At 44.4% G+C, this 22,506-nt stretch overlaps 1 protein-coding gene across 6 annotated transcripts in view; it reads left to right on the top strand.

Moving 5' to 3' along the window:
• The first annotated feature begins 7,452 nt into the window (after positions 1-7,452).
• LOC138740708 (interferon-inducible GTPase 5-like) overlaps positions 7,453-22,506 on the top strand; it is a 49,511-nt gene continuing 34,457 nt past the window's right edge. For 2 of the 6 annotated variants that reach the window (XR_011343125.1, XR_011343126.1), the window contains exons 1-2: positions 7,453-7,666; positions 17,637-17,745. Coding sequence is in view for 2 of the 6 variants with exons in the window: in XM_069893758.1 (XP_069749859.1) it covers positions 17,726-17,745 (20 nt within the window). In the remaining 4 variants the exon portion in view is untranslated. Of the gene's footprint in view, positions 7,667-11,093; positions 11,168-17,636; positions 17,746-22,506 lie in introns of those variants that run through there. The other 4 variants (XM_069893758.1, XM_069893761.1, XM_069893759.1 and 1 more) reach the window with 3 other exon arrangements.

Raw genomic sequence — 22,506 nt, 5'->3', positions numbered from 1 at the left:
TACTTACCAATTGGTCACCATTATCCCTATCCATGATAGGCCGAATTAATGCTATTAAGATGATGATCTTACCTAAATTTTTATATATATTCCAAGCTATACCTATTTTTGTTCCTAAATCTTTTTTTGATAAGGTCGATTCTAAATTGTCCTCGTATATCTGGCAAAACAAGAATCCTAGATTGGGGAAAAAATATTTACAGAAATCTAAACTAGAGGGAGGGTTGGCATTACCCAACTTTAGAATTTATTACTGGGCAATTAATATTAGTTACTTAAGGTATTGGTTGAATTATTCAGAATTATCTCTAAATCCCCATTGGGTAAATTTAGAAATTAAACCGATACAAAATTTTTCAATTAGCTCTATTTTGGGAGCTGCTCTCCCTTTTACTCTTACTAAATTATATAAACAAATTGATAATCCAATGGCTAAACATACACTACGTATATGGTTTCAATTCCGGAGATTTTTTGGCCTAAGTCATTTTATCTTGGAAACTCCTATTGTACTAAATTTCCTTTTTCATCCCTCTCTAATTGATCAAGCTTATTTACTCTGGAAAGTTAAAGGTATAACATGCTTTTCGGATTTATTCTTGGATAACTCTTTCATGTCATTTGAACAATTATCCATGAAATATGATTTACCTCGATCTCATTTCTTTCGATATTTGCAGATTAGGAGTTTCTTAGTTCGACTTTACCCTCTTTTCCCAATCGGGAGACTACGACTGTTTTAGAGGATATACTATATTCAAAATTCCCTCCAAAAGGTGTGATATCTAAATTATATAATATAATTACAAAAATAAATTCTGGGACTTTTGAAAAGTTTAAAAATGATTGGGAAAGAGAACTCAACCTTCATATTTCTAATGAAAATTGGAATAAAATTCTGCGACTGGTAAACTCTTCTTCTCTATGTGCAAAACATTCACTAATACAGTTTAAAGTTGTTCATAGAGCTCATATGTCTAAAGATAAACTCCATCGCTTTTATTCTCATATCGATCCTATATGTGATAAATGCCAATTGGAAATAGCTTCCCTTACACATATGTTTTGGTCCTGTCCCTCTTTACAGAATTATTGGAAGGAAATTTTTTCCATTATATCTACTGTTTTGAATATTGATTTACAACCACATCCCATTACTGCAATTTTTGAATTACCTATGATAGATTTGACTTATTTATCTCTTCCTGCGGATCGTATGATTGCTTTTCTTACACTAATGGCTAGAAGATCTATACTATTGAATTGGAAAGAGGTTAATCCTCCCACTGTTTTCCAATGGTTTACCCAAACTATACTATGTTTAAATTTAGAGAAAATTAGAAACTCTGTCTATGAATCCCCTTCTAAGTTTGAGTTAACCTGGTGACCATTTATTCAATATTTTCATTTGTGGTGAGTTGATCTGGCTGTTTTCTTTTTATGATTATGTATGATAATTGGGCTGTAAGATGAGATCGGAGTGATAGGCGTGGTTTAGCTATACCTGTAGGTTTTTTTTTCAAGTTTTTTTAAAAGTTTTTTTTAATTCAGATTTGTTTTTTCTTCTTTTTTGGGTTTTTTTTTCTCTTTTTTCATATATTGTTATTTATTATATCTTTTTTTTTAGAGATAGTTCACACCCTAAACTGATCAAAAATTTCTTTTTTTTATGATATATTTTTATTCTGTAATATTATTGTTTAATTTCTCTGTATTAATTCATTACTTACTATGTATTTTTTATATCTCTTTGAACTGTATGTGTTTATAAATTATAATAATAATAAAAAGATTCAAAAAGAAAGAAAGAAAGAAGTGACCAGAGTGCCAGAAACACCCGAGGCCGTAGTGAGCAGTGTTTCCGACGCTGAGAGTGAAAAACCGAGTGGCGACGATATCACCGCTGGAAGGCTGAAACGAGACAGGAAACCACCTAAACGATATGAAGACTTTGTGCCGTATATCTAATTGTGCCCGCATTATCACGCAAGGGAAAGTTTGTGACAGTTGGAATGATAATAGAACATTGGGACAGTGATTTGGTCATATATCATAAAGTGTGTGTATGAGTGCTGTATGACATACATTTTTGTTTAATTGAGTTATTGTATTACAGTTGGTTACGACATGTTTATGTTACATTGTGTGTAGAAGGAGTTTGAAATTGTTTGTTGGTTCTGAGGGATATTGATAAGGTGACGGTGTTTACATTTCAACATTAAAGTGTAAAGTTTATTTCTGGTGAAAGGAGGGATGTCATGATAATGAATATGCATGAGATGTATTCACCTGACCGGAAGTCAGATGGTATGAGAGAGAGAGAAGAGCGCGAAATGGAGGAACAATGAAAACTGGAGAATAAAGACACGGAGATATTTAACTGGTAAAACCTGCGGTATTAATGTTATTAACTTCACATTTCGGGCCACAAATGTGACACCACTGTGCTCCTTTTCTGAGGGCACACTATGGAGCAATCAAGGTCAAAGACTCACCTGAAGCCTTCAAGGGGACCCTTACGAGTGGCCCACCTAAATCACCAGATGCTGCAGTCCAGGCAGCCTGCCCGGACTCAGTCCTGACGTTCACCCAATTGGCCCAGCTGAATCATCTCACCTGACCCCACAGCCATTGGCCACAGCAGCCAACAGGGCCCAGCCTGCTCTGAGTGATTGGGTCCCCAGTACTGCCTGCAGAACTATAAAAGACGATGTGCCCCTTTGTTCTGTCTCTTTGGACTCCTTATGGCTCCTTTCGCACTGGGTTGGGTGAGTTCCGAGGCCAGGTAGCAAGAGCAGTATCTGTAACGGTCAAGGAGTGGAGGCACGAGGTATCACCTTGATCCTGATTGCTGAATGTGCATGTTCATGTAATTTCCCCCAGTTTCTGTCAGTTTCTCCCTGGTTATCCGAAGTGTATATTTACCCCTTGTATATTGTGTGGCAGGCGGAGGCCCCTATCCGGGCAGAGAGTGGGAGGCGGCGGCCCCAGTCCAGGCACAGGGTGAGCTGCGGCAGCCTCGGCCCCGGTCCGGGCAGTATGGACCGACCTAGGAGGGGAGGCAGGCCCCTCCAGCCCGGGTAAGAAACCTGCATAGGAGAAGGCCACTCCGATATAAAACCTACGACCCAAGGACCTCGCTGCCACGTCCCAGCTTGCTTGGCCACGGCACACGAACCATGGGTGTAAAGGGTGGGGCCAGTACTGCGCGCACTGCACTCCACCTAAAAGCTCCTTTGCGCAGGCCCGGGGACAGGTCCACGTCCTCCCCCTCCACGTCCTCCCCCTCCACGTCCTCCCCCTCCACGTCCTCCCCCTCCACGTCCTCCCCCTCCACGTCCTCCCCCTCCACGTCCTCCCCCTCCACGTCCTCCCCCTCCACGTCCTCCCCCTCCACGTCCTCCCCCTCCACGTCCTCCCCCTCCACGTCCTCCCCCTCCACGTCCTCCCCCTCCACGTCCTCCCCCTCCACGTCCTCCCCCTCCACGTCCTCCCCCTCCACGTCCTCCCCCTCCACGTCCTCCCCCTCCACGTCCTCCCCCTCCACGTCCTCCCCCTCCACGTCCTCCCCCTCCACGTCCTCCCCCTCCACGTCCTCCCCCTCCACGTCCTCCCCCTCCACGTCCTCCCCCTCCACGTCCTCCCCCTCCACGTCCTCCCCCTCAAAAGATGCTCACAAACTCAAGCTAGCATGCTGGAACATCAGAACCATGCTGGACAAGGCTGACAGCCACCGACCTGAACGTCAGTCTGCCCTCATTGCACATGAACTCCTCAGACTTGACATCGACATAGCCGCTCTCAGTGAAGTCCGCCTGGCAGATGTAGGCAGCCTCCAAGAACGCGGCGCGGGCTACGCACTCTACTGGTCTGGCAAGCCTTCGGATGAACGACGCCTATCTGGTGTAGGCTTCATGGTCAAGAGCTTCATTGCCTCCAAACTCGAAAACCTTCCGACAGGCCTCTCGGACCGAATCATGTCCATGCGACTCCCCCTTCAAAACAAGCGTCACATCACCCTCATCAGTGTCTATGCTCCAACCCTCCAGGCGGAACCAGCAGAAAAGGACAAGTTCTACACCGACCTGCGCAACCTCATCCAACGCACCCCTACAGCCGACAAGGTTGTCATCCTGGGCGACTTCAACGCTCGTGTCGGCAAAGACTCAGAAACCTGGCCAGGAATCCTGGGCAAGCATGGCGTCGGCAAGTGCAACGACAATGGGCGCCTCCTGTTGGAGCTCTGCGCAGAACATCAGCTTGTCATTACAAACACCCTTTTTCAGCAGAGGGACAGCCTTAAGACCACCTGGATGCATCCCCGATCCAAACACTGGCACCTCCTGGACTACATCCCGGTGCGAGAAAGTGACAAACGAGATGTGCTCCACACCAGGGTCATGCCTAGCGCGGAATGCCACACTGACCACCGGCTGGTTCGCTGCAAGCTCAACCTTCACTTCAAGCCAAAGCCCAGGAACAATAAAGCCCCCAGAAAGAGGTTCAATGTTGGAAACCTGCAGTCAGACGAAGCGAGAGGAAACTTCCAGGCAAACTTCAAAGCAAAGCTCGACGATGCAACCCGCCTCACGGACCCGTCCCCTGAAACCCTCTGGGATCAGTTGAAGACTACCATACTGCAATCCACTGAAGAGGTACTGGGCTTCTCCTCCAGGAAAAACAAGGACTGGTTTGACGAAAACAGCCAGGAAATCCAGGAGCTGCTGGCAAAGAAGCGAGCTGCCCACCAGGCTCACCTTACAAAGCCGTCCTGTCCAGAGAAGAAACAAGCCTTCCGTCGCGCATGCAGCCATCTTCAGCGCAAACTCCGGGAGATCCAAAATGAGTGGTGGACTAGCCTCGCCAAACGAACCCAGCTCAGCGCGGACATTGGCGACTTCAGGGGTTTCTACGAGGCTCTAAAGGCTGTGTACGGCCCCTCACCCCAAGTCCAAAGCCCGCTGCGCAGCTCAGATGGCAAAGTCCTCCTCAGCGACAAGATCTCCATCCTCAACCGATGGTCAGAACACTTCCAATCTCTTTTCAGTGCCAACCGCTCAGTCCAAGATTCCGCCCTGCTCCAGCTCCCTCAACAGCCCCTAAGGCTAGAGCTGGATGAGGTTCCCACCCTGGATGAGACATATAAGGCAATCGAACAACTGAAAAGTGGCAAAGCAGCAGGTATGGATGGAATCCCCCCAGAAGTCTGGAAGGCTGGCGGCAAAACTCTGCATGCCAAACTACATGAGTTTTTCAAGCTTTGTTGGGACCAAGGTAAACTGCCTCAGGATCTTCGTGATGCCACCATCATCACCCTGTACAAAAACAAAGGCGAGAAATCAGACTGCTCAAACTACAGGGGAATCACGTTGCTCTCCATTGCAGGCAAAATCTTCGCTAGGATTCTACTAAATAGAATAATACCTAGTGTCGCCGAGAATATTCTCCCAGAATCACAGTGCGGCTTTCGCGCAAACAGAGGAACTACTGACATGGTCTTTGCCCTCAGACAGCTCCAAGAAAAGTGCAGAGAACAAAACAAAGGACTCTACATCACCTTTGTTGACCTCACCAAAGCCTTCGACACCGTGAGCAGGAAAGGGCTTTGGCAAATACTAGAGCGCATAGGATGTCCCCCAAAGTTCCTCAACATGATTATCCAACTGCACGAAAACCAACAAGGTCGGGTCAGATACAGCAATGAGCTCTCTGAACCCTTCTCCATTAACAATGGCGTGAAGCAAGGCTGTGTTCTCGCACCAACCCTCTTTTCAATCTTCTTCAGCATGATGCTGAACCAAGCCATGAAAGACCCCAACAATGAAGACGCTGTTTACATCCGGTACCGCACGGATGGCAGTCTCTTCAATCTGAGGCGCCTGCAAGCTCACACCAAGACACAAGAGAAACTTGTCCGTGAACTACTCTTTGCAGACGATGCCGCTTTAGTTGCCCATTCAGAGCCAGCTCTTAAGCGCTTGACGTCCTGCTTTGCGGAAACTGCCAAAATGTTTGGCCTGGAAGTCAGCCTGAAGAAAACTGAGGTCCTCCATCAGCCAGCTCCCCACCATGATTACCAGCCCCCCCACATCTCCATTGGGCACACAAAACTCAAAACGGTCAACCAGTTTACCTATCTCGGCTGCACCATTTCATCAGATGCAAGGATCGACAATGAGATAGACAACAGACTCGCCAAGGCAAATAGTGCCTTTGGAAGACTACACAAAAGAGTCTGGAAAAACAACCAACTGAAAAACCTCACAAAGATAAGCGTATACAGAGCCGTTGTCATACCCACACTCCTGTTCGGCTCCGAATCATGGGTCCTCTACCGGCACCACCTACGGCTCCTAGAACGCTTCCACCAGCGTTGTCTCCGCTCCATCCTCAACATCCATTGGAGCGCTTACATCCCTAACGTCGAAGTACTCGAGATGGCAGAGGTCGACAGCATCGAGTCCACGCTGCTGAAGATCCAGCTGAGCTGGATGGGTCACGTCTCCAGAATGGAGGACCATCGCCTTCCCAAGATCATGTTATATGGCGAGCTCTCCACTGGCCACCGTGACAGAGGTGCACCAAAGAAAAGGTACAAGGACTGCCTAAAGAAATCTCTTGGTGCCTGCCACATTGACCACCGCCAGTGGGCTGATAACGCCTCAAACTGTGCATCTTGGCGCCTCACAGTTTGGCGGGCAGCAACCTCCTTTGAAGAAGACCGCAGAGCCCACCTCACTGACAAAAGGCAAAGGAGGAAAAACCCAACACCCAACCCCAACCAACCAATTTTCCCCTGCAACCGCTGCAATCGTGTCTGCCTGTCCCGCATCGGACTTGTCAGCCACAAACGAGCCTGCAGCTGACGTGGACTTTTTACCCCGTCTGCGAAGCCAAGCCAAAGATTGTGTGTGTGTTTTTAAAGGTTTTCCTAACATATCAACCCTGTAGTCCCGTGTCCATCCCTGATAGAAATGTATGCTTTGTACCTCAACGTTGGTCTGGTTCTTAACCTGTGGGACCCACACAAACCCAAACAACATATAGGTAGGGGTTTTCCATTGAGGTGGGTAAGGAACGAACCAGAGGACGTTAGAAGAGGAAAAGTTCAGAGGAAACATGAGGGGGAACGTTTTCACACAAGAGTGGTGGGGGTGTGGAACTAGCTTCGAGGTGAAGTGGTGAATTAGGGCTTAATTTGAACAATTAAGAGGAATTTGGACAGGATGGGAGAGGGATGTCGGGCTATGGACTGGGTGCAGGTCACTGGGTCTTGCCAGAAAAATAATTCGGCAGAGACTAGAAGGGCCGAAGGGGTCGGTTTGTGTGCTGTCATGTTCTATGGTTCTTTGGAAACAGTTCAACTGAATATGAAACCAGAGAGAAACGGTTTCCGAGAAAGAGACGTGGAGCTGACGGGAAGCCTATCTGGTTGGAGCTGAGGGCGGGGCGGTCCCACAGCCCGGCTGGGTAGAAATAACGCCCTCCTTCCTCGCCTTGACCTAGACCTCGTCCCCGATAGAGAACGGCAGCCGGTGGAAACCCCCACCACGGGCCACTCTGCAGTTTAGCCCCCACCTCATTCTACTCCGACCTGCCTGGTTACAGGGCAAGTTCGAGGGGCAACAACCCACCTTCCTTCTGCGTCTCGTCGCCTCCAAACCAGGTCAGTCACTCTTTCCCTCCCCCTGTATCAGATCGAGTTATTTCAGCCTAAACATCGTGGTTCCACCCCTCGGTTGGTTTTCTGGGCTATATTTCTCTTCGTACCAGAAAACACGGGCAAAGACGGCTGCAGCGCTCCGCCCTGCCTCGACAGCTCGATGGTCTCATTCTGATCCCGTCCCCGTCCCCCCGTTCAAAGGAAGCGAGGGCGAGACATTTGGATCATTGCAACTTGCCACAGGCGTTGCTGGGCTGTTATATATTGGCCCTCACGAAAAGGGACTTGATTTGCTTGGCATTCCCACCATAAACGAGGGGAAGGGCGTTCACGCGATTGGGCAGCGAACAGCATCTCTGCCGATGGACGGAATAGCTTCGTTCTCTGGTTAATGAATGTGTTCCTCCTTGTTGCCCCCTCCCATCTCCTCCTCGCTCCTCCAGCCCCTCTCATCACTCCCGTTGCTGCCCGTTTCTGCTGCTTTTCATGGTGCCAACCTCCTCGTCGTTTGGCGCCAGGCTCTCGTCGGCTTCGAGTTAGAGGGGAGTTCAGAAATAGGACCCAGCGGAGCTGGGTTGTGGACGGTCCTGGCGCCTGCTCCTGCATGAACCACTTTCCATGGGCAGCAGCATCTCCGGGAATGTGGCCGTCAGTCGGGCCGGCCGGCAGCCCGGTGCAGGCAAGCGTCGGCCGGGACTGTCCAGGCTGCAGGCGGCTGGACGGGCCAGTGAAACCGCTTGGTCCTGACCAAGCCTTGTGTTCTCCCGCAGGGGAGTGGAGTGGATCAGCACAGCTGCAGCGACAGGTGGGTTCACAGAAGAGGTGGATGCGGGTGTTCCCTGGTCAGGAAGTTCCAGCCACAGACGGGCACCAGGGTTCCCTTCCCCGTCCACAGCCTGGTCACCACTATCACACGACCTGGCATCTGCAGACTTCAGCAGAACATCATGCACGAGTTTCGAGACCTCGGTTCCCACTGTGAGAAGCAAAGGTGTCTTCACAGATTTCACTCGAGACAAAAATTGAGAACAAAGTACATTTATTATAATTTTACAACAATGCAAAGTTGGGTGCTTCCCCTTACCCTGGGAATACACACAGATATTGGGGCTTACCCAACTTTTTATACATTCCATTTCAGTACAGAGGTACCTTCCCCCTTAACATTCTTCTGCCTCCTGGATTGGTTTAGCATTAGGTAATTCTACCTACGTGTATTCTAACTTCTTGTCAGTTTATGTGCCTTCTGCAAACTTGTTTACCAGGAAATGTCATGTCTTTGCTCTTACTCATTAATCAACCCCCAGGACTTGCTAAATCTATTTACTTGCTATCCTGTTTTTGAAGACCCCTATTTTATTATACTTGCTTAACCCTTGATTAACCCATCATAATTCATTCTTACTTAGCTCTTGTTTGACTCCTCAAATTCCATTCTTACTTAGCTCTCGTTTGATCCCTTACACCACGCCCCGCAGCCGCGCTGCTGAAAGAAAAGAATTTCTTTACAGAGTGTGATGTACTATGGTGACAGTAAGCAGACACCAGATTCAAAGACTGAACCACAGACTTTATTCAGCGTTAAGTCTCCGCTGTGGCGAGCTGTGCCCTGCACTCGAGTGACTGACCTCCAGAGGCGACGGATATGGTTTATATCCTGGGCAGATGATTGGCAGCTGACAGGGTGGGGTTTGGTCCATTCAGGTCGACTGACTGACAGCCGACCAGATGTCTGTCCTCCAGTGATCTTGCTGCAGGTACAGTGGTTTCCCCTTGCAGTAGGCTAGTGGTGTATCACCACATTCACCCCCTTCTTTAAATTGTCCCATTGTTCATATTCACCAGTTCAGATGGTCCGGCGGCCGTTGGAGTCTCTTTAACGGTCGCAGGGTTGGCTCTTGCTCAAAGGTCAGCGAGGATGCACAGGTGCTAGTTGGGGCTGGGACAGGGACCAGAATGGTTGGCATGGCACAGCATGGTGGGGTGGCCAGGCTGGCCAGAGTCAAAATGGTGTGAGATGTGGGAGGGGTGGGGGTGAGGGGCCGTCCCTGTGGTTTGAGTGTGTAAGTGGTGCCCAAGATGGGGAAAGCGTGGTTCTGGGTGTCCCATGAATATCTGGGGCAGGGGAGATGCATCGGGCCGATGTGGTCCTGGAGAGGTCGGGGCTGTTGTGTAGCAGTGGGTGATCCCATTGGTGCCAGATCCCTGGTCGAGGCTGCATCCTCCCTGCCGCTGGGGTACCTGACATAGTCGTAATTGTGGTTTGCGTGTAGGAGGAACACCTGCTCGACCAGGGGGTTGGCCTTGTGGGCCCGTGAAGGAGTGTCAGTCCCGGGGACGTGAGCCATGCTGGGAGGGAGATTCCAGAAGCCAATTTCTTTCGGAATGAAAGCAGGTGTTCGTGAGGGGTCTTGTTGGAGCCGTGCACAGGAGCGACCTGATGGCATGGAGCAGCTCGAGGAGGGTGTCCACAGACTAGCCTTTTGACTTAGTAAATATGCAGACGATACTAAGATAGGTGGAATAGTGGATAATGAAGAAAGTTTTCAAGGATTGCAGAGGGATTTGGGCTGCTTAGAAAAGTGGGCTGAAAAATGGCAGATGGAATTTAATGCTGATAAGTGTGAGGTGCTTCATTTTGGTAAGAAGAATCAGAATAGGACATATGTGGTAAATCGGAGAACACTGAGGAATACAGAAGAACAGAAAGATTTAGGAGTAACGGTACATCGTTCCCTGAAGGTAGAAACTCACGTGAATAGGGTGGTGAAGAAGGCTTTTAGTATGCTGGCCTTTATCAATCATTGCATGGAATATAGGAGTTGAGAGGTAATGTTGAGATTGTATAAGACGTTGGTGCGGCCTAATTTGGAGTTCTGTGTGCAGTTTTGGTCGCCTAATTATAGGAAGGATATAAACAGAGTGGAGAGAGTGCAGAGAAGGTTTACCAGAATGTTACCTGGGTTTAAGCATCTAGAGTATAGGGAGAGATTGGACAGATTAGGTCTTTATTCTTTGGAGCATAGAAGGTTGAGAGGGGATTTGATAGAAGTATTTAAGATTATGAAAGGGATAGACAGAGTGGATGTGGATAGACTATTTCCGTTAAGAGGAGGAAAGATTAAAACAAAAGGACATGAGTTAAGAATTAAGGGGCAGAGGTTTAGAGGTAACATGAGGGGGAACTTCTTTACTCAGAGAGTGGTAGCCGTGTGGAATGATCTTCCGGGAGAAATAGTGGCGGCGGAGTCAATTGTATTATTTAAGAAAAGGTTGGACAGGTATATGGATGAGAAGAAGATGGAGGGTTATGGGCATTGTGCAGGGAGGTGGGACTAGAAAGGGTTGTTTGGTTCGGTGTGGACTAGAAGGGCCTAATGGACTGTTTCCGTGCTGTAATTGTTATGTTTTTATGTTTACTTAAGGGCCAGGAGGACTGCCTTCCAGATTACCCTGTTTTTGCGCTCCACCTGTGCGACAAGTTGCAATGCCCCTTGCTGTCAGGTACTGACGCAGTTCCTCACTTGTGAAGCTGAACCCCCAGTCACTGTGGATGAACACGGGGTAGCCGAACAGAGTGAAGATCTGTGTCGGTGCCCTGATGACAGTTGCTGTGGAGGTGTCTGGGCGCGGGATGGCAAAGGGAAACCAGGAGTACTCGCCTATCACTGCGAGGAAGTAGAAGTTCCAGTTTGTGGAAGGCAGGGGGCCCTTGAAGTCAATACTGAGGCTTTCAAAGGGCTGGGTGGCCTTCACAACATGGGCCTGGGGTGGGTGGAAGAAGCGGGGCTTGCATTCCACGCAGACTTGGCATGCCTCAGTCATGGTGCAGACTTCCTGGACAGTGTATGGGAGATTCCAGAACTTTTTTTTTAAACTTTATTTAAAATTTTATAACATAAATAAAATAGAAAATTACATTTGAAAAGAATAAAAGTAAGTTAATAAACCCTCCCAATAATTATTACACAACATTAATGACCTAGCTTAAAATTAGTCTAACGCCCCCAAAATTAAGAGTGAAGAGTTAATAAAATGAACAATATTATATATAAGAAAAAAAAGCCCACTTACAAAAAAAAGATAAAACATAACAAGTAAAGATACTAACAAAAAAAATTATCAATACTAAAATATCACACTTAAAAACATATTTAAATCAACTTAAATGCATATATTTAGCAAACGGAGTCCACTTCAACCTATAAAAAGACATCATATCCTGAATTGAAAAAGATATCCTTTCCATAGTCAAACAGAACTTCAAATACCACCTATCTAAAGTTAATATATTTCTGTCTTTCCAAGTAAGAGCTATACATTTCTTGGCCACAGCTAGAGCTAAATAGATAAAGGAAATCTGATAATCCTTTAAACCTAAATCAATTAGTGATTGCATATTCCCTAATAAAAATATATCAGGATCTAATACAAGACAGATATTATATAAGCTATTTAGTGTAGATTGAATACCTTTCCAAAACTGTTGCAATCGATCACAAAGCCAGACAGTCTGCAAAAAAGTATTAGCCGTCTGGTCACAACGAAAACAGCCATCCTTACTAAGGCCAAACATTTTTAGTTCCTCTGGTGTTAAATATCACTGATGTATAAAATTATAATTAATCATCGCTAATCTAGCATTAATCAATTTCTGAATACTATTCTGACAAATTTCCATCCAGGCTTCTTCAGCTATTGTAAAACCTAAATCTTTTTCCCATTTTAACTTATCTTTATCCCAATCTTTTTTACTTTCAGTTTCTTGGAGGTTCCAGGAGCTCCATGGAGGTTCCATGGAGCTGTCTGCAGCTGGTCGGCCTGAGCCAACACACAGGTCTGGGATAGGGCGTCGGGGGAGTTGTTGAACTTCCCCGGTCGGTACTGGATGTCGTAGCTGAACATTGCCAGCTCGACTCTCCAGCGCAAGATCTTGTTTTTGATCTTGCCTTTGTGGATGGTGCTGAACATGAACGCCACTGCATGCTGGTCAATGAGGAGAGTGAATCTCCTGCCTGCCAGGTAATGGCGCCAGTGGCAGACCGCATCCACGATTGCATGGACCTCCTTTTCAATTGCTGAGTTCCCTAGCTTAGAACTGTGGAGGGTTCTTGAGAAGAAAGCGACCAGGTGCCCCTCCTGGTTGAGGGTAGCGTTGAGGGCCACATCGAAGGCATTGCTCTCCACCCAGAAGGGGGAGTCTTCATCCACTGCATGCATTGTGGTGTCTGCGACGTCCTGCCTGATGTGAGTGAAGGCTGTCTGCACCTTGGGTGGGAGTGGAAAGGTTGTGGCCTGGGTCAGTGGGTGGACCATGTCTGAGAAATGAGGAACCCACTGTGAATAATAGGAGAAAAGGCCAAAGCACCTGTGGAGGGCCTTGAGCATGTGGGGAGAGGGCAGTTCAGTTAATGGGCGCATCCATTCAGGATCCAAGCCAATGACACAGTGTGCCTTGATGTACCCCAGCATGGCGAGATGGATGGTGAACATGCACTTCTCTTTGTTGTAAGTGAGGTTCAGCACCTCAGCCATCATGAAAAATCTCTCCAGGTTGGTATCGTGGTCCTGCTGGTCGTGGCTACAGATGGCGACATTATCCAGGTACGGGAAGGTCACTTTTAGTTTGTGCCAGTCTACCATGCGATCCATCTCCTTCTGGAAGATGGAGACCCCGTTAGTGACCCCAAATTGTGGTGTATGGCTTGTCCCGTGCGTGGATTGGATTCTTGGATTGCTGACGGCTTTGATGGGCTTCCATGGGCTGGTGCTGGGCTTTATGATGCCCTCCGTCAGGAGTCATTTACATCTGCCTTAATGAATTCTCTATCGGCTGTGCAGTAGTGCCTACTTCTGGTGGCTATAAGTTTGCAGTCTGGTGTGAGGTAGAAGTGGGTGGGAGGGGTGATGTGCAATTTGGAGAGGCTGCAGGTGGGCTGGGGCTGGCCGGATGGGGTGCTGTGGATAGTGGCCCACCAAAGGCAAGGGTGATGCTCTGCAGGTGGCACTGGAAGTCTAAGCCTAGTAGGACCGGGGCACAGAGCTTGGGCTTGACCAGGAGCCTGAACCCGTCGTATGTCTCCCCCCCCCACCCCTCCACAGTCAGATCAACGGAGCAGCATCTGAGGGTATTTATAGAGCGGTCCTGGTCAATGAAGGTGATAGTGAAAGTGGTGGGATACATTTTAAGTCTCAAAGTTTGGGCCACGTTTGGGTGTATGAAGCTCTTGGTGCTGTCACTGTTGAGTAGAAATTTTGTTACCTGACTGTTGACAGCGACATCCATCATAAAGCACCTGAGGCCATGTGGAATGTCTCTCCTCAGTGTGGTGGCCACTAGGACCAGCTCGGGGTCCAAGTCGCTGCTCCCCGATGGTTGAGGTGAGTGGCGGCCGGTGGTGTCCTCTGTAGGCATGGGGTGCGGTAAGTGACGATCTTCAGGTGTGGGTTGCATCAGTAGCCTGTTGACCAAGTCATTATCATTGTTGTCAGTGCGGGTAGAGTCATTGGTGTGGGTAAGGTAGGCCCAGGTGGTCCTGGGTAGTGGTGGTACAGTTGCCACCTGGCACAAGATGGTGGCGCTGCATGGGGATATGTGGTGGCGGCATGGCTGGCCTTGCCCATCGATCGCACTGTTCGTGCGGGAGGAAGTGACATCATCACGTCATCTGTCGAAGGAGGTGACATCATCGCGTACTCAGGGGGTACCTGGCGTAGAGCACGTTCGTTGGGGCCTCCAAGGTGTCCATCGCTTCCAAGTATTCTGAGCAGTCCTTGAGGGCCTGGAAGGCTCAGGGACTTAATTTAGAGCGGAGGAGTACGAGCTTCCTCGTGTCAGAGTCTAGGATGTTGGGGTGTGCCTCGATAATAGCCTCGAGTGTTTGCCTCCAGATTTCGAAGTGTCTTTGCGCTTCTGGGTGACAAGGGTTGATTTCGAGGCTCCCGGCACTTTGGAGTTTCTCAGTAGCAGGTTAAATTTAATCTGAATAAATTGTGATGCACTGTAGTGACAGTAAACAGACAAAAGATTCAAAGACTGAACAATAGGGTTTATTCACTTAAATGTCTCTGGTGTGGCTAGCTGTGCCCTGCTCCTGAGTGACTGACCTCAAGAGGGACCAGATGTGGCTTACATCTTGGGCAGATGATTGGCAGCCCACCGGGTGGAGTTTGGTCCATTCAGGTTGACTGATTGACAGCCGGCCGGGTGTTGTCTGTCCTCCAGTGATCTTCCTGCAGGTACAGTGGTAAGCCCCTGCAATAGGCTAGTGGTGAATCACCATACAGACTCCAGTACTTGCCCATAAAAATATTATTTTTCATCCTTTTCTTGCTGAAATTTAGAGAAAGGAAAGAAGCAAATAAAGCAAATCTATACAATCTGCTGTAATCTACCACAAGTGGCTTCTGGATAGATATGTGAATATATTGGAGTGAACTGGGATTCACTAAAAGTGTCATGACCGCCTTCCAGCTCCTCCCCTGCGGCCCGTATACAACCCTGGTTTCCTGCCTAAACCCAGACCTCTCTGAAGCCTCTTCATGAATCCTATCTGTGTTGTAAGCTAATAAAAATGTTAGTTCTCCCTCCAGTCGAGTGTGAGCTTTTATCTACACCACATTTATATCTGGGTCACCCAGCAGTTTTAATTTCAATCAAGCATTATCTACAGCACAGATATAGACACATCTTTCTGCCTCTTCATCCAGGTTATTTATAAAAATCACAAAGGGCATACATCCCAAACAGATCCCTGCAGAACTCCACTAGTCATTTACCTCCAGGCAGAATATTTTCCTTCCACTATTACGCTCTGCTTTCTTCCCACAAGCCAATTTTGTGTCCACACAGCCATGGTTCCACTGATCCATGCCTCGTGACTTTCTGGACTAGTCTGTCATGGGGGATCTTGTTAAATGTCTTGCTAAAATCCATGTAGACCACATCTATCACCCTATCCTAATCTGTTAACCCTTCCCTGTAACTCGATTCCTGAAGATCTGTCAACATCCTAGTAACTCTCTGCATTATTTTGATCTTACTGATATCTTTCCTATAATTCGGCGACCAGAAATACACAAAATACTCTATATTTGGCCTCACTAATGTCTTGTAAAACTTTACCATAACATCCCAATTCCAATATGGAATACTTGGATTTATGAAGGCCAAGATGCCAAAAGCTTTCTTCACAACCCTGTCTACCTGTGAATTATGTATCTATTCCCAGATCCCTTTGCATGCCTCAGTGCTGACCATTCCCTGTACAAGTCCTACCTTGGTTTGTCCTTCCGAGATGCAACACCTCACACTTGCTTGCATTAAATTCCATCTGCCATTTTTTGGCCCATTTTTCCACTTGGTCCAGATCCCTCTGCAAGCTTTGAAAATCTGCCTCGCTGTCCACGATGCTTCCAATCAGTGTCATCAGCAAACTTGCTGATTCAATTTCCCACATTATAATCCAGACCATTGATAAAGAAACAAACAACAATGGTCCCAGCACCAATCCCTGAGGCACATCACTAATCACCAGTCTCCAGTCTGAGAAGCAACTATCCACTGCCACTCTCTGTCTTCTCCCATTCCGACAAATCCAACTTTACAACCTTTCCATGGATACCGAGAGTCTGAACCTTCTGAACTAACTGCCCGTGTGGGACCTTGTCAAAGGCCTTACTAAAGTCCATGTAGACCACATCCACAGCCTTTCCTTCATCTACTTGCTTGGTAACCTCCTCGAAAATCTCTATGAGATTCAGTAAACACAACCTACCACACACAAGCCTTGCTGACCATCCTTAAGCAGCCGATGGCTGTCCAAATACCTGTATACCCAATCTCTGAGAACACCCTCCAATAATTTACCTACTACTGACGTCAGGCTCACCGGCCTGTAATTTGGAACCTCCTGTCTTTTGGAACCTCCTGTCTTCTCCTTGCCTTCCTGATTTCCTTCTTGTACCACATTTTCTCCTTGTTGCCTATACCTGCTATACACCTTTCTCTTCTTCGTAACCAGATCGCCAATATCCCTTGAAAACCAATCTATGAGGAAAATAACACCACCATGGTGTTATTTTTTGGCGGGAAGGAGTATGTAACATGATCTGCTACAGATTCAAAGACATTTGATGCTCAGATTCAAAAATACTTTTCCCAAAAGCACTGAATCACTAGGAATCCATTTAGGATGAGGTGTCAGTGCATTGCAGAGGGCTGGGTGAAGGATGGGAGTTGTCAGCCTGATCACATTGCCTGAGTGTGAGATAGGGGCAGATAAATTGGATGATATTAAGAACCACTTGGATGGCCACTTGATTTGTGGAGGCATAGAAATCCACATATCAATTATTGGTGAATGGGTTCAGTGGAGAAAAGGATGATGGTCAGCATGGAGATATCAAAGAGAAGGGACTGTTTCAGCCCGAATGGCTTGATGATTCTTTAAGTTGAGGAGAATGACCTATCTCAGCCACATTGATGATGTAGAAGATGTTGGTGAGGCCACGTTTAGAGGATTGTGTTTACTTTTGGTCACCACGCTCTGGGGAACATGTCTAACTTGTGAGGGTGAAGAGAAATTTTAAGTTCACGTTTATTATCATCAGATTACACAAGTATAACCTGACAAAACAGGGCTTCCTGGTCCTCGATGCAAAAACATGCAAAAGCACAAGACATAGCACACGTACAAACTAATGAATCATGTGTAGGGATTGATGGCAGAGAGTTTTCTGATCAATGAAGGGAAATCAGTAATCAGAGAACACAGGTTGAAGGTTTGGGGAAAAGATTTGATAGGAATCTGGGAGGTAACTTTTTTTTTTACAGAGGGTGGTTGGTGAATGGAATGGGCTGGCGAAGGATGACAGGTCTGTGCTGAAAACCAGAGGCTCATTGGATCATGGGCACGTGTTTGACTCACACTGTTATGAACTACAAAGAGCCCTTTCTATTTGCTTTTTGAAGGATATATAACTCTCACCTGAAGACAAAGAGGGGAAGCATTAGAACAAGTTCACCCATCACATAGCCCACGCAACGAGGTAGAGAACGAAATGGGGAATACCTCATCCAGGTGAGTCAGAACATGGTTCAGCACAACCTGTTCCCGCTGGCCATGGTCAGTGCTCCTTTTCACCACGGTTACAGGACACCACTGGCCATAGAGTTACTGTATTATCTTTTGTAATACCCTGCTCTCCAGACCGTGAACTCAGAGGTAATTCTTGTTCCAAATTCTCACCCAACAATGCCTTTACCCCATTCAACACACATTCCCACTCATACTTGTATACGCACTTGTACACACACACACACACACACACACACACACACACACACACACACACACACACACACACACACACACACACACACACACACACACACACACACACACACACACACACACACACACACACACACACACACCAGCTTTTCATTTTGCTGTTACAGTTTAGGTTCTGCCGCGATCCTTGGCTATTGATCTCCCGAACCCTGCAAGTGTCAGTTCGTCGACTGTAGATTCATACCAAGCTCTCCATTCTCCTTCAAATATGCTATTTTATATGTGGCCATGTTTCCCTCAAGGACCCCTCCAATCTGTTAGAGGACAGCTAGAAATCCACAAGACCATAAGGAGTAGGTTCAGAATGTGACCATTCAGCCCATCGTGTCTGCTTGATGTTTGAATCACAGTTGAAGTATTTTCCTTTCAACCCCATTCTTCTGCCCTCTCTTTGTAAACTTTGATACTGTTATGAGCCCAGAGGTCCCAAAAACCCAACAGTAATAGATATTCACCAAGACAAATGGTTACTTAAGCAAAAGTTGATTTTAATTATCTTTAAACATGAAAACAGGATCAAACTCTAACTTTTTATAATGAACTTAACTAAACTAACTTAAACCCCTTCTAATTCTAAGCGCACATGTAATATGTGTGTAAGTTCAGAAAACTTCTTTGGTTCACAGTCCAATCTCACTTTCACACCTCCAAGTTCACTGGTTGCAGGTAATTCTTATACTGTGCACAGAATTTAACATTTATGAAGTTGACCAGGCTTTGGTCCATGAAAGGTAAATGGTTACCGCACAGGAAGGTTCTTGTCAGTTTTTAGAGATTTGTTGTTTGCTGGATATAAACTGATCCCTTCTAATCAGCCGCATTAGTGTTTTGCCGAAGAAACTTGGCCCATCAGGGTTTTCCAGATAATAATCTCTTTCTTTCAGGTCATCACAGAGTACCTTTTTGTTTTACTTATTTCAAGCAAACATTAGGCTTCCAGTCCCCTCCTCTTGTATGGACCACCAGGGCTTTGACCAGGCTGGTCTGTCTTCAAAATGGGGGTTTTCCACAAGCTTCCCAGCTTGTCTGTCTTCAAAATGGGGGTTTTCCACAAGCTTCCCAGCTTGTCCTGTTCCAGTGCCAGCTGCTGCTGCTGAACCTTAGCAGTCCAGAACTGATCTCTCTCTCTCTCTCTCTCTCTCTCTCTCTCTCTTTCTCTCTCTCTCTCACAGAGAAAAGCCAGTTTGACTCTCTCTGCTTGCAAAACCGCATGTCCCTCTTAGAACAGCAACCTGCCCTCAGACAGCCTGCAGCTCAAATGAGTTATTTCATCTGTTGCTTTTCGAAACAACAATCCATTAGTGAAGTCTCTATAGGCACTCCCCACAGCTTTTGCAAAGGCTTTCAGAGCTGCCCTGTCTAGCTTGAGCAGAGCTCCAGTACTTTAAATGAGATCAGTTTTAAAGAGTTTGTATGTGACCTACACAATTTTTTTCATAACTTTATTTATTTGTTCATCAAAGTTATTACATATAATAAGAAAAATACACATTATGAATGATAACATTTTTTTAAGAAAAAAAAAGAACCCCCCCTCCCCCTCTCACCCTCTCTTTAGGAGAGCCAAAGAAAAAGAAAAGAAAATTAAAATATATTTACTAAAATCTAATCAAGGTAAATCTAAATGTAAATATTCTAAATATAAATACCACTTATTTAAAAAAAAGAAAAATTATCATGTAAAACATACATAATTTTTTCCATTACTAAACAAATTTTCATCTCATTATGCCATCTATTAATATCAATCATGTTAGCATTTTTTTGCAACAGATAAAGCTAAATACACAAAAGCAATCTGAAATTTATCTAATCCTAAATCTTTCAAAGGTTTCAACTCACCCAACAAAAAATTTCAGATCCAGAGGTATTTTGATCTTATACAAACGTTCCAAAAACAATTGAATTACTTCCCAAAAAGATAACCAAACAGCATGAAAAAAAGTTCCAACCAAATTACCACACCTAAAACAAGAATCTGATTCACTAAAATCATATATTTTTTTAAATTTTTCAGGTGTTAAATACAATTGATGTAAAAAAAAATTGTAATTAACCATTGCATAACAAACATTTATCAATCTAGTAACACTATCATGACAAATATCTAACCAGTCATCCTCAGAAAAAGTAAAGTTGATAACCTTTTCCCATTTAATCTTAGATCTATCCCATCCCTTTTTTTTCCATACTTCCCTGTAATATTTGGTACATCAGAGAAATATATCCCTTCTTTGGTACAATCATAAGAAAAGATTCAAATTTAGTCAATTTAGGTAAAATCATATTTCTACCAAATATTTGTTTTACTAGAGATAGAAGTTGATAATAAACGAATAAAGAATTCTCATTAATACCAAAATCTTCCCTCATTTGATTAAAGGATAAAAATTTACCTTCTTTAAAACAATCCCCCAAATTTTTGTACCTTTAGATTTCCAATGCAATAAATATTGATTATACATTGAAAAAGGAATATGTTGGTTATTATATAACAGTGTTAAAGTCAATAATTTACCCTTAGAACCTATCATTCTATTTTTCTTCATCCATAACTTCATTAAATGTTTTAATATAGGCACATTATATTGTAATAAATTTATATTCCACCAAAACAAAAATTGATGTATTTCAAATTCAGAAATATTCGCCATCTCAATTTTAGCCCAACTAGGGGGCCATTCCAAATCCATTAATAAACTAATAAATTTAAATTGAGCTGCCTCATAATAATTTTGAAAATGTGGTAAGCGTAATCCCCCTAATGCATATTTCCAGGTTAACTTATTCAAAGCTACTCTCGGAAATTTACCCTTCCATAAAAATTCCATAACCATTTTATTTAAATCTCAAAAAAAATTCTTATTAAGTAAACATGGAATTGACTGAAACAAATATTGTATACATGGAAAGATATTCATTTTGATTGTATTTACTCTTCCAATTAAATTTATAGGAAGATCCTTCCACTTAATTAAATCAGCTTTGATCTTTTTCATTAATGGTACATAATTTATATAAAGATTGATAATCAACATCCACATTTATACCCAAATATTTAATTCGATCAGTCCACTTCAAATTAATAGTATTCTTATAAACTGAATAATCTCCTTCACCTATCAGTAAAATTGCACTTTTTTCCCAATTAACTTTATATCCAGACAAAGATCCATATTGTGTTAAACATTCCTTTAAGTGTAAAAGTGACTGAGCTGGGTTTGTTAAATACACCAATACATCATCAGCAAATAAATTAATTTTATACTCCTCATCTAAAACTTTCATACCTTGTATCTGTGTATTTTGTCGTATCAACTGTGCTAAAGGTTCAATTACTAACACAAACAAAGCTGGAGACAAAGGACAACCTTGTCAAGTTGAATGAGTTAATTTAAAAGGTTCTGAGATCTGACCATTTGTCAATACCCTGGCTATTGGTTTATTATATAAAGCTTTAATCCAACCAATAAAAGATGGACCAAACTTAAATTTCTCTAAGACTTTAAATAAAAAGTTCCATTCAACTCTGTCAAAAGCCTTTTCTGCATCAAGAGATATCTCCATCAGATGGTCAGAGCACTGTCGATGTTTATTAATCAAACTAATCACTCTAAGAATATTATATGAAGCATACCTATTCTTTATAAAACCTGTTTGATCAACATGTATCAGCTTGGGTATAAATTTAGCCAATCAATTCACTAATACTTTAGCTATTATTTTATAGTCTACATTCAACAAAGAAATTGGTCTATTTGAAGACATCTTTAACAGATCTCTATCCTTCTTAGGAATTACAGTAATTAAGGCACTATAACATGATCATAATGTAAATCATAATATTCTTTAATCTTTCATAACACATCTCCAAACACCGTAGATAAATCATAAAATACCTTATAAAATTCAACCGAAAACCCATCATCACCAGGTGATTTTCCATTTGGCATTTCCAACATAGCCGATTTAATTTCTAAATCAGCAAATGGATTCTTCAGCTCCAATATTTCTTCCTCTCCTAATACCGGTAATTTCAACACCAATAAAAAGGGCTCTCCTGTTTTTCCAGAGAAGTATGTAATTTCTTATAAAATGAGTAAAACTCATCATTAATCTCATGAGGTTTGTAAGTAATAATCGAATTCTGTTTAACTGCATTAATAGCCCTTGATACTTGTTCTTTCTTTAACTGCCATGCAAGTACCTTACGTGCTTTCTCACCCCATTCATAATAATGTTGTTTAGATCTATCAATCAAGCATTCAAATTGATAAGATTGCAATGTATTATATTTCAATTTCAATCTAGACAACTCTATCTTCTGATTTTCTGTCGCATCTCTCTGAAATTCCTTTTCTAATTCATCAATCTATTTCTTTAATTCAAGACTCTCGGTGAGATAATTATTTTTAATCTTAGAGGTATAACTAATTATTTGACCTCTCAAATAAGCTTTCATAGCATCCCACAATATAAATTTACTCT

The sequence above is a fragment of the Narcine bancroftii genome, chromosome 8 (assembly GCF_036971445.1).
Source record: "Narcine bancroftii isolate sNarBan1 chromosome 8, sNarBan1.hap1, whole genome shotgun sequence".
Lineage (NCBI taxonomy): Eukaryota > Metazoa > Chordata > Chondrichthyes > Torpediniformes > Narcinidae > Narcine > Narcine bancroftii.
The sequence above is the reverse complement of the archived record's forward strand: the minus strand, read 5'-3'. Positions and strand labels throughout refer to the sequence as shown.